The sequence below is a fragment of the Pongo pygmaeus genome, chromosome 11 (genome assembly GCF_028885625.2).
Source record: "Pongo pygmaeus isolate AG05252 chromosome 11, NHGRI_mPonPyg2-v2.0_pri, whole genome shotgun sequence".
NCBI lineage: Eukaryota > Metazoa > Chordata > Mammalia > Primates > Hominidae > Pongo > Pongo pygmaeus.
In genome coordinates this window covers 91,260,521-91,273,969 of record NC_072384.2, presented here as the reverse complement: position 1 = coordinate 91,273,969, position 13,449 = coordinate 91,260,521, and the positions used below count along the sequence as shown (strand labels likewise).

General features: G+C 41.6%; 1 protein-coding gene across 11 annotated transcripts in view; it reads right to left on the bottom strand.

The window, feature by feature from the left end:
• MYO1B (myosin IB) overlaps nucleotides 1–13,449 on the bottom strand; it is a 178,165-nt gene that overhangs the window by 135,337 nt on the left and 29,379 nt on the right. For all 11 annotated transcript variants that reach the window (XM_063647753.1, XM_063647749.1, XM_063647756.1 and 8 more), the window contains exon 2: nucleotides 10,926–11,069. In XM_063647753.1, the coding sequence (XP_063503823.1) occupies nucleotides 10,926–11,060 (135 nt within the window). In that variant the 5' untranslated portion in view covers nucleotides 11,061–11,069. The remainder of the gene's footprint in view (nucleotides 1–10,925; nucleotides 11,070–13,449) is intronic.

Below are 13,449 nucleotides of genomic sequence, written 5' to 3'. Positions count from 1 at the left end.
TAGAGAAGGTATAGGAGTCCTCTGCATCTCCAAGGGTCTCCAAGTCATGTTACTTTTGCCTCTAAAGTATTGGGCTGGTACAAAACTAATTGCAGTTTTTGCCATTACTTTCAAAGCGAAAATCACAATTGCTTTTGCACCAATCTATAGTTCAAATCCAGGATGGGCCAGGATTCAGGTAAGAACCCATCACAAGGCTGCACAATCACACTGACTGATAGAGTGATTTTAGGTTACAAACCATTTTACCTGCAAGCAACAAATTTATTAAGGGCTAACTTTATGCAAAACATCATGCTGGGCATGGTAGGAAAGATACAAAGCTCCCAGTGTCTGTGTGCCTAGGGAGTTTATAATATAGCTTAGGAAGTGAGTCTTTTAGATAGAAAAACATAAAATTTAAGAGTTAACCTCTCTAGACATTAAAACAGATGAAACAGGATGTGATTCCTGGCTAAATGAGCCATTAGTCTGATTATTTTACTGTCTAATGAGTGCACAAGGGTTAGATAAAGAAAGGTCACTATGAACTGCAGAGGTCTGAGAAAGCTCCAGAGAAGACAGACAGCTTGAGCGGTCTAAAAAGATGGGCATGATTTGGACAAAGATCCCCCAAAGAGTGACACAAGATGTTAGGTTTCAGGTGATAGCTGAATGCCACCCAGCCACCTTTCTTTCTTCCTTTTTTTTTAAGCTAAGCTATCTTCTTCAAAATATATTTTTTTAAGTACAATTTGCCAGGGACTCAAACAGATATCTGCACACCCATGTTTGTAGCAGCATTATTCACCATACCCAAGAGGAGGAAGTCACCCAAGTGTCCAGCGACAGATGAATAGATAAATAAAATGTAGATACATACAATGGAACATTGTTCAGCCTTAAAAAGGAAGGGAATTCTGACACATGCTACAATACAGATTAAAACACAGACAGAGGCACAAAGGCCTACCCAAGCACATACCAAAGACAGAGAATGGAACAGCTTCCCTAAAACAAAGACATCCCCTGAGTAATTACGACTGAAATAAAAAATTCTTGCTAAAGCCAGGAAAAAAAAAAAAAAAAAAGACTGAGATCAAACTGTAGAGAGCCTCTGAACTTCACGTAAGGAGTCTGAGCTTGAGTCCAAAAGCAGTTTTGAAGTGAAAAGTCAGTGGGGGATGAGGGGCTTAGATGATGAAACTGATGGGATTTGAACCCATATCATTCTGACCTAAGTATGGTATTGAAGCTCTTTACTCAGATTCTACCTATGTCATTTCGTAATAATAATTCTTCAATGTATCTGAAATATTGTGTAAGCCTTGGCTCCAAATTAGCTGGCAAAATTCTCTAGTTTTGTGTGAATGTGGGCACATTATTTAACTTTTCCATGTCCCAGTTTCCTCATCTTTTTTTTTTTTTTTTTTTTTTTGAGACGGAGTTTCACTCTTGTTGCCCAGGCTTGAGTACAATGGCGCAATCTCGGCTCACTGCAACCTCCACCTCCCTGGTTCAAGCAATTCTCCTGCCTCAGCCTCCCGAGTAGCTGGGATTACAGGTGCCCGCCACCACGCCAAGCTAATTTTTTTGTATTTTTAGTAGAGAGGTGGTTCACCATGTTGGCCAGGCTAGTCTTGAACTCCTGACCTCAGGTGATCCGCCTGCCCCGGCCTCTCAACTTGCTGGGATTGCAGGCGTGAGCCACCGCGCCTGGCCTGAGTTTCCTCATCTTTACAAGAAGAAGCATACTAGCTCCTCCCTCATCTAATTCTGAGGATTAAATGAGGTTGTGTGTCAAAACACCAAACACAGCACCTGACCCACAGCAAGCACTCCATAAATATTACCTATTATAATTATATAAGTTTAGCTGGGCTCTACTGGAATCTATTGGCTACTGTAAAGAGCCAAATGAGGACTTGAAAGTCTATATAAAATATGTTAATACCATGGCTAAATTCATTAATGAGTCCTACCATACCAGCATCTTGAAAACTTTTACAAAATGGTCTGTTTTGTTTTGTTTTGTGTTTTGAGACAGGGTCTAGCTCTGTCACCCAGGTTGGAGTGCAGTGGTGCGATCCTGGCTCACTGCAGCCCCGATCCCCAGGTTCAAGCCATCCTCCAACCTCAGCCTCCTGAATACCTGGGACTACAGGTACACGCCACCATTCCTGGCTAAGTTTTGTATTTTTGGTAGAGACGGGGTTTCATCATGTTGCCCAGGCTGGTCTCGAACTCCTCGACTAAAGCAATCGGCCCGCCTCAGACTCCCAAAGTGCTGGGATTATAGGCATTAGCCACAGTGCCCAACCCAAAATGGTCTTTGTATACAGGAAATTGGTGAGTTTTCAGATAAGCACATAAGGTATGTCTTAATAAAACTAATATTAAAAGTCTAGGATACTAAGAAAATGACTATACAAGACAAACCAGTGGGAATCCTCAAAAATGACAACATGCTATTCACTCCAATATGAGGAATCTACTTCCTTCCTAGGTCTCAGACCCTGGGAATTTGATCACAAGACATTAAGATGTCATATGCCATAGTGTTTTTAATTAGACATCTGTAAGATTTCCCAAATTTCCTTGCAGAGGGCCTCGGTCTTTTTTTTTTTAAAGACACAGTATGGTCTACCAAACGCTTTGGTTGTTTTTTAGACATAGTTCAAAACTGTGCAAAATGCCTAAGTAAAAATTACAAGTATAAGGTGAATAACAGACTTAGGTGTCTATCTGGGCCTTATATTTTTTAAAAATGTAATTCAGTGTATGCATCTCATGTCTCCAGTCTCAGAAACATATTTGTGATGCATATGCAATAGACACATAAAATTGATGCTAATAGCCTAATCTTACAGGGGAACAGAACTGGAAACATTAGAAGGTTTTAAATAACTTGCCCAAGGTTTCTAAATCAGTGGCAGAAGCAGAGTTTCATCCCAAAGCTCTGCATCGAAGACTATGACAATAGGACAGAGAACAGTGACTTGGTCAGGATCTTTCAGCTGCTTGGCATCCAGGTCCATTTCCTGTATTAATGAACTCACCTAGGAACCCCTGACAACTATCCCAAGCTATAACAAATCTGGGACCTGAGGGTGACTATATGGGTCCAGGATGGCTTATGAACCAACACAACCCAAGTTTGTGAAGATTTCCTCTCCAGTTCTGGTATCAATGAGCCTCGCCCCTGCCCATGTCTCTGCTTCCCCCCTTGTTTCTTTCACGCCTGCTGCGAGCTGGTTCCCTCACTTTCTACTCCATCGGCTGTCCGCTTCAAAGCCTCTTACTCATAGGTTCTGTTTGCCTGTGGCCTATCATGTCCTCCTCTTGACTTCATCACCCTCAGCATCTTGATCCCATTGATATCTTATTTTTTCAGTATTTCTCAATTCAAAGCTTGAGGAAAGAATCTAGCCTTGCTCATCTTTTTATCTAAGTTGTGCCTTAAATCACTGGCCTTGGGTCAGGAACTCATTCAGAGGCCAGGATGTCCCACAAACCGTGGCTGCCGACGGTGGCCGCAAGTTTGTCAGGCACAGTCTCTGCTGCCTAGTCCAAGACGTGCCTACACTACCATCATATTATACTCTTGTTCCTGGGCTGCAGCCAGTCATTTCAGACTATGAATTAAAGAACTATATATGAGTTCAATGCCACGCTGAAATACTGGCTAAAAATATCACCTCAGGCAGTCTTTATTTTAGAGCAGGATAATACAATACTGCCATATCTTCGTTGAGACAAACTGTGTCATGAGACAAGTATTTTCCAAATATATACCATTCTCCAGACTTAATAAAACTCCCTTAACAGCATGGTCCTGTGGTCCTGTGTTAAAGGGATAATATTTGCAATATGTCTTTAAAATAATATTTCTATGGTTAATTGAAAGTAGTAATGTAACAAAAATGAATCTGCTATGAAACACAGGAACTGCTATGAAAGGAATACAGAAAGAGGGAAAGAAGTAGGCAGGGAAGGGGAGAAGAGAAAAAACCTAACTAATGAAAATATCAGGGTCTTGGCTAGGCTTGGTGGCTTACACCTATAATCCCAGCACTTTGGGGGTCCGAGGTTGGCTGATCACTTGAGGCCAGGAGTTCAAGACCAGCCTGGCCAAAATGGTGAAACACTGTTTGTACTAAAAGTACAAAAAATTAGCCAGGTGTGGCGGCATGTGCCTGTAATCCCAGCTACTCAGGAGGCTGAGGCAGAGTAACCGTTTGAACCCAGGAGGCGGAGGTTGTAATGAGCCAAGATGGTGCCACTGTACTCCAGCCTGGGGGACAGAGCTAGACTCTGTCTCAAAAAAAAGAGAAAACATCAATGTCTGAAACCTCAAAAAAAAAGTGATTCTGGATTTCCAAGTTTTTCAGACAGTCGGGGCACCTAGCATGCACTCCACTTCCATCATGTGATAGGCACTGGACTAAGATGTCCCTTAATTCCCACCACAACTCAACAAGATAAGTACCACAATGACCATTTTATGGGTGAGAGAACCTCTATTCCTTACAGTGGTCACAGTGACTGTAAGTCACCAAGGTTCAAACAGGTCTGTCAGCGAAAAGCTCACACCTTTCCCAGTATGCCACGTCATTTCACCCTCCACTCCTTCCAAAGCAGAATTTGAACAACAGAATAGCCTCTCTTCAGAAATTGGGATTATTAAAATTTTTCTGCACTACGGATATACAACAGACACAGATGCATGTGTACAGGGGACAGTTGAACTGGCCACAGAATTAACTGGCCATGTATCCCCTGTGCTGTACTGCTTCCTCTTCCTCCTCTCTCTTGTGCTCATAAAGGCGAAGGGCCATGTGCAGCTGTCAGTCACCTGCCATCCTGTGAACATGATGAAATATACTTCCCTCCCAGTATCTTCTCCCACCTTCCACAGTGGGGAAAAATCATTGTCATGGCTGCTATCACTTTTCCTTTGGCTTGAGAGCACCATGTAATGATCACCTATGACTTTAGAAATGAATGTCCTTGCTCTATGTCACGCTGGTTCATGTCACTGCACTGTTGAGCAGCTCAACACATGGCAGGAATACTGATTATCATTTCGATTATTTGTCCAGGTCATTTTCAGATTGCCTCATTCCAAACCTACACATTCTTCAATATCATACCCAATTATTTTGAAAACTGAAAGGGCTTTTGTATCAGTAGTATCCTTTGATGCTCACAGCGACCATGGAAAGTCAGCAGGACTATCATTAAGAGCACGGACTCTGCAGCTGAACTTCCTGGGTGTGAGTTTCAGCTCCATCACCTACTCGCTGTATGACCGTGGACAGTTACTTAGCCTTTATGAGCCTCGGTTTCTTCATATGTAAAATGAAGATAATTTAAAAACCTATAGTACATAGGACTCTAGTGAAAATTAAATGAATAATACATGTAAAGTGCTTAGAACAGCAGCTGGTACCAAAAAGGAAATAAAAAATGTCCTTTGTTATCATTTATCATTTTACCAACCAATAAGAAAACAGTCTCCAAGGAGTTAACTTGTCCCAGGTCTCACTAAGTGGCACGGCCAGGACTAGATGTCAAGTTTTTGCTTCTTAGTGCTACCATACTGCTTCCAAAAGATCTGATGTCAGGCCTTAATTTCTTCCAAATCAAACCTTAGGTTTAGCTTCAACCAGAATATTTAAGTTAATGCACTGTAAGTATTATACAAATATTTCAAGCCCTATACAGTGCCTCCATGATGAAAAAACTCTCTTAAGTTTGGTAAGCAACAAATATGTGTCAACTTTGAAAATTCTAAGAGGAAGAAATTTTCCAATCACCAAAGGTTGTAGGAAAGTTTGCATGGGTTGAAGCTGGCAAGTTATTAGCAAAAATGACTGTCCAACAGATAGACGGTGCTCAGAAATTAGACACATTTCCCTTCACCCTCATGATTTGCTGTTTTTCAACAGCTTTATCTAGGCTTCTAAAGCTGTGTCTCCATTTCAAACACCAAAGCTATACTCTGGAAGGCACACACAATTTGTTCTCAATGTTTACCTTAATGGTCTACCTTTGCAGCGATCAGAGTAAGCTGAGCACTACCGATGGTAAACCACTCACAAACAACCAAGTCCAGGCATTTCATGTTAACAGGGCTGGGATCCCTCCTCCTTCCTTCCCTACCTCATCTAAGTGGGATTGGAGGTGGCATTAAAGATTGCTCTTGTTCCACGCAAACTCTGTTGGGTCTAGATTACCTGGGTAAAGGTCTGCCCGTCTAGATAAAAGAGAACCTCCTCCTACTTCCAACTCTAGAACAAGAAAATTAGTTTTTTCACCCAACATAATCTTGAAGATTACACATCATTCTATTAATTACTGTTGACGCTGGGAATGGGCCTGTGGTACTGAAGGGAGAAAACTACATTTTTATGATATGTCTGGCTGTACTATTTGAATTTTTTTTTCCAAAAGCATTTGTTATTTTGTAGTTTAAAAAACCTTTAAAGGAAAATTTTATAAAGAATAAAACTTGGAGAACAGGGCTGAGTAGCAGGAATAACACTCAGCTGGTTGTCTGAACTCCAGCCCTGCTCTCCACCAACACCACCATGAGCCTGCAAAAGGTTCAAGCCTCAGACAAGATTGCAGCCCTGCTGAAACCTTGACTACAGCTGGGAAAATCCTGAATAGAGGACTCAGCTAAGCCAGGCCCCAACTCCTGACCCCAGGAATAGCAAGATAATATATGTATGTTATTCTAAGTTGCTAAGTGTGTGCACTTTATTTTGTAGCAAGAGAAAACTACTACTCCATCTACGCCAAATTCCCAGGAATAGAGATTACACCCATGAGGTGGGATTTTCATGTGTATAAATGAAAAGTGGTTTTGAAACTTCAGATAAATGTGTTAATCAGTATTGTTTTCATTAACTTTACAATATTTTAAATCAAATATACGGTACTTATATCTTGAGTATCTTTCATAAAAGTATCTAATCTCATCCTGGGAATCCTAATTCTAGTATTAACTTCTATAACTTAAGACAACTCTTCCTATACTTTTAAAGTAGTCACTCCTACAACTACAATTAGTTTAACATAAGATCCAAAAATTAGACTAACTCAGGCCCCTATATCTAGATGATCCCCAATCTTACAATTCAGATAGAAAACAAACTAAATTTACTGGTCAACACCAAATATACTTCTCGTCAGAGAACAGACACCTTGGTTCTCTGGTTTCCAAATTCGTACTGGGCCTTGTTCTTGCCTAAATTGTAGCTTTCCTGTTCCTGAATAGAACCACAGTCCTGACCAGTCACCCTAAAAACAGAACATGTCTGGCCGGATCTCAGCTCTGCCATCTCCTACATCACAATAAAAGTCCACATGAAATCCTGCTACCATCCATCTGGCCTGGGGGCCGGGGAGGGGAGGCCGGAAGAAGGTCTGACAAAGGACAGAAAGCAAAAAGAATAGCAGTGCTCGGCAACATCACGACCAGCATTTCCCAGCCATTGACCCCACGGAGCCTGCCAGACCAAACGGCATGTCCTGCAGCTGGGCCCAGCTTGAACCACACTCCGCCAAGATGGAGGAATAAAAAGCAAATAGAGTCTCTGACCCTGTGTGTTGCACCATCACTTCAGCATTTCCCCCATCTCATCTCACCTGATCCTCCTCCATCTCCAACTGAATAGCCCAAAGCCCTAACTGCGAAGACCACGTCAATATCTGCTACTGTCCCAGATTTAGAGACTCAACCAGGCCACAGACGGCTATGAACCAATCCAGTGCTATTTAAACAAGTGTGTCAACCCACCTCAAAGTGAAGAACAGATATTTCTGGAGCATGCAACTTACTCAAAGGGTTACAAGGGGTATATTAGTTCAAAGCAACCTATCTGCACTAGAGAACAGAATAAAGCTTTGAATTACATTTGAAAATAAACATTTTAGCAAAATTTCCCTGAAGCAGGACTTCAACCATGCTCCAGAGTTCCTGGGGGAAGCTGTTTACTCTTCTCTGCCATTAGAAGTTCACCAGCAGAAAAGTCTAAGAAGCAAGCCATTGGGCGCACTTGAAACCTAGAACTCAAGCGAGCAATGCTTCCCATGGACACACCCTTTAATACGACATCAACATCAAAAAAGCCACTTCATTACAGAACTCCCTACCAAACCGGTGAGGAGTTCACAGTGAGTGGGCTCCTCGGCATCCATTGCCCCTTTTCTCTTCTTAGTGTGTGAACAGATACATTTGGTTGGGAACCCACCCCCTCACATACAGCCTATCTACTTTGGAAAAATCTGGTTCAACTCCAATCTTAAACATCATTTTCTTAAGTCGCTCAGGTCATGCCATCTCCAGGCCACAGTCAACGGTTTGAGAAGGGAGTGTGACTCCGGCAGCCTAACCAACATAAATCTCAGGACTCTGACTTGGAATGCCAGAAGAGAAGCACTGCCTCTTCTAGCCAGCGCGATGCGGGAATGCAAACCTGGAACACTGCAGCTGGTTTGCTACTATGAAGCCTCAGAATGAAGAAACAGCCAAGGAAGGCAAAGCAGACAGTAAGTCACAAAGTCCTTAGTGATACCAGTGAGCCACTAAATCAATCCAATTCTGAAAGCAGAATGACTTCTGGATTTTCAGGTGAATAAATGTGGGTGTGATGGCTACTTGCAAAAAGCACATTCTAACACAACCTGACATTTCCAACTAACTCCAGAATGCCTCGTTCTACCCAGAGCTTCAGGTTTAGTACGACAGGATGACAAGGGACTCTGCTTCCAGAGTCAGCTGCTGCAGATCCAGAGGATCACTAGGGGTTGTGAATGTTCTAGAGAGTCGTAACTCATACCCGGGGGCAAAGCAATCCCTCATGAGAGCTCTGGGAAGGTACAGACTATTTTTCATTTCTAAATATGTTGGGGGAGGGAGGAGAAAAGAAGATGGACGGCAGGATGTTAGAACTGAACCCCCCGATTTAGAGCTGGTTCACATAGGAGATTGCTTAGGCTATGGGTGTATCCAGAGTTCAAAAGTCTGGGGCAAGGGTCTTTCTGTTCACTGGCCCCCTTATCAGACATAGCTCTGAACATACAAATTACTATGCGATATGCTCACATGATGGATCATCCCTAGAGAGTCACCCACTTTTATAATATAAAATGAAGCTATAAGACTTTAAAAGATGTTTTTCTTTTTTTTTTAAATGCATCTTCATTTTCTTGGAAAGAATTGAAAAAACAGAGTGAAGCAGAAGACAGTAAAATGCTGCATGTCATATTAACTTAGCCTTCGGCATCAAGCTAGACAATTTTGCAGCAACCCATGAACAAAAGCAAAGCAGGAGTATTATCAGAATAAGAGCCAGAAATAGATTTCCCCAGGGAAGAATACATGGCATGTGGGGCTGGAGAGTGTGGTAATCAAATTTATCATGCAGCTTTTTTTTAAATTACAAAAGCAACATATGCTTGACTTAAGTCCTACAATACAGAGGTCTAAAAGAGTAACCTTCCCTGTCCCCATGCCCTATCCCAACCCACCCCACTATGGTACCCAAAGGTAACATGCCTGTCTCTCTGTACACACAAATACATACAAACATATGTACATATTCGTAAACCCCCATACACATCTTTTACAAAAGGATCATACCATACACATTACTTTACAATCTCGTTTCACTTACAACAGAGAATGCCCAGCCCTCCAACATGAGGTGTTTGAAGTTACAAAACAAAGGCACACATCTCATGGAAACAGTAGCCCTGAATTATCATGAAAAACATTAATTGATATGAATATCTGGAAGCTGAAATCAATTTTCTGCTTTTGTTTTATAACCACAAACGATGTTTAGAAAATAAAATTACATAGAGCTAAAATCCAGACATTTCGTCTGCTAAAGACTCATGAATGTTAACACTTGGCATTTTGTTAAAAAGGTGATTGTTTTATTTTTAGTGGCCACAACAAATCAGGTATTTGAATGCACGTAATGTTCTACTCTCCATCTTATTTTCAATTCATTTAAAAGTGAATTGTGCTTCTCAGAGCCAAAAAGAAAAATGATCGGTAACATTAGTTACAATATAATTGATTCAGCCTATCTCCATCTCAAAGACCAATGTTTAAAGTCTGTCTTTTATTTGATATCAGACCATACTTTCAATTAAAGCTGCAGAACCCTCAGCTTTCCCACCTGAAAGCAGAACTGCTACGCTTGGAGGGAAGGTGACACCAGGCGGCACTGCCAAGCCAAACAATGCCACCCCCTGCTCTGCAGCAGTGTTTTATACCTTTTCCATTTGGATCAGCACTTTAAATAATGGCATCTCTGAACTGTAAACACACTTCAGTTTAGTATCCAGTTATCCAATTAAGACTCCAAAAGCAGTATTCACAGGCCTCATGTTACCATCAACCTTACCCCACCTCCACCAATACAAAGTGAGAAGAATGAAAAGGTCAATTCCTAGATGATGACTACTATCTCATAAATAAATTACTCAAAATCATCCTTGAAACATGTTTGGTGCTATGGTCTCAAAGTTTCTATCTCCCTAAAGTTTATATATTGAAAGCTAGTCACCAATGTGATGGTTCTAGGAGGTGGGGCTTTGAGAGGTGACTAGGTCATAAGGACAGAGCTCTCATGAATGGGATTAGTGCCCTTATGAAGGAGTATTCCTCTTCCACCATGTGAGGACACAGTGAGAAGGCGCCATCTAAAATAGTCACAGTTGATCATAGAAAGCAGACTGACTTGTCTACTCCACATTACTCATCTGCTAAATCAGTAAAAACTCAACTCTTTCTGAGGGTATAAGCAAATACCGCTGGACTCAAACAGAGAGAAAAAAGAAAGAAGAGTCTGAGGAAGAAAAGACAGCTCTCTGGCACAAAATACAAAGTCTAAACACTACAGATGACCTTCGTGTGTACTTACGTATATTTCACTGTGGTCAAAGCGCTTCTTGAGGTTGTTGATGAAGGTCTCCTCATTCAGAGGTTCTAAAAGAACCATATCCCCAACTCCAATCATATTGTCCAGAAGTGAGGTTTTCACCTCCATTTTGGCCATGGTCTCCAGCTGCAGGAGAGAGGGAAAGGGGTCAATTTAAATGAGCAAAATAATTTCAAATAGGTTCTTGGCACTACTGCAGAAATCCAACACTGGTAGTTCCAAATGACTCTCACTAGCCTTGAAAAATGTCATAACCTCTCCTCCCTATGAACTACATCAGGAGCCTCTGACTTGGCTGCAGCTGCCCCATTTGCCAACCTGCTGCCACAAATGAACCTCCTTCCCAGTCCATCCTCCCTGGTAAAGTCCACCTACAGAAAAAGCCACTAGAAAGTCATGGTCTTCTCCCCAGCAGAGAGTTGCAAAACTCTGGCGGGGTGGGGGGGGGGGGGGAGCTAACCCACCCCCACTTTCCCTCAGCCCTTGTGTACCAATGTCAGACTATATGAACCTGCTTCCTCGAAGATGACAAAAAATGATGCCGCTAACATTTGTTGTTTACTTGCCACATATCAGACACTATACCAAGAACTTTAATTTAACCCTCACAATAACTCTATGAGGTAGGTATTGTCATTCCCACTTTAAGATAAGAAAACTGAAGCTCAGAGATTATGAAACTTGCTATGGTTACTTAAAAATATTTTGCATTTGATGTGAAAGAACTCAATCACCAAGTCTAACATGGCATCTATGGGAGGAAATTTCATTCCAAACAATCAACACTGACTAAAAGAACACAACCCACTTGTAAATCACAGGCTGCCAGTATAACATAACCTGCTAAAAGTGGCCTCTACGTTCTTAATTCTTGTACAGATATGCCACTATAACAGCAGAATCAAATTAACATGCAGTAAACAGACCAGAAATACTACAGTTTCCCTTTGGCTCAATGTGAAAATCTACCAAGTGGAAACAGAGGCATGCCACAAAGGCAGCATTCTACCCTGCTACTAATGTGCATGGTGCCACCCAACAGCAGAATGCTGATCCCCAAGGCTTCCAATCTGATCACCGTCAAGAGTGCTAAACATCTTTCAAATTTCTGAGCATAGGAGTGTGTGGGATATGTGTGTGTGCACACATGTGTCTGTATTACTTTTCCTAATATTACCAGAACTAAATGGTAAAATGGTAAAACTAAATTCATCTGGGCCATTCTCTCTAAAGGTTTCCAATGCAGAAGCCAGTTTTATATAACTTCAGTGTGCTGATACTCAATCACACTTCAGAATACTAATAAATACTTACATATATACCTGCCGCTGATAATGAGTGGAAAGGACATTTGATTCTTCCTATTAAGGAGTCACTCCAGCAGACTATGTCTTATAAAGGTTGGTGTCCTTACTGAAATCTCAGCAACTTAAACAAATGTCCCCCAGTTCTAGTCTAAAACATCCAGTAGGTCTTGTAGAGGCAACAGAAACTACATTTAGTTGGTCTGGTTTAAAGAGAACTGGTAAGGGCTAGTAATTAAGAAATTCATTATTATTAATTACTAGCAATTTATATGAACCCACAAACATATCCTTTTTCACTGATCCTATTAAAACAAGTTTTTGGCTATGAAAAGCCAAAGAAGAGAGACTAAGATGAATTTATGAGAGGTTCTCCCATAAATAAAATAAGGAAGTATTTAACACTAAAAAGTAAAACAATAGAGTAACTTTTTTGTTACTGTGTTTTATAATTTTATGCCAAATACATCTGGAACAAAAAGTCCCAGATAGGCCAGGTGCAGTGGCTCACGCCTGTAATCCCAGCACTTTGGGAGGCTGAGGCAGGTGGATCATGAGGTCAGGAGTTCAAGACCAGCCTGGCCAAGATGGTGAAACCCCATCTCTACTAAAAATACAAAAATTAGCCAGGCATGGTGGCAGTGCCTGTAATCCCAGCTACTCGGGCGGCTGAGGCAGAGAACTGCTTGAACCCGGGAGGCGGAGCTTGCAGTGAGCCGAGATCGCGCCACTGTAATCCAGCCTGGGCAACAGAGTGAGACTCTGTCTGAAAAAAAAAAGAAAAGAAAGAAAGAAAGAAGAGTCCCAGGTATCACCAAAACTCAACAACGTCGGCCCAAAGAATTGCTCTGTACATTTTGAAGTTGGCTGGGCTCTGTTTCAGAACAAAACTGATGGGGGTGGGAGGCACGTGCCATGCTATGGAAATGCAGCAGGAGCCACAGAGACGGTGGAGCCAGAGCCAGAGTCCACAGAAGGACTTGCACAGGGAGAGGACCATTTGTCACAATAAATTTGTCCACAATAAATTAACATTTGAATCAAAGTTCAAGTTCTCACGCTCCATGTAATGCCAAAAGCACTCTAGCTGCCATGCATTACATATAATTTGGCAGATGAGGGAAGAAGGCTTAGGGATTAAGGGGGAAGTCAACCTGAGAAGGGTTTCAAAAATAACTACCTCAAACTAGCAATTTAAATTA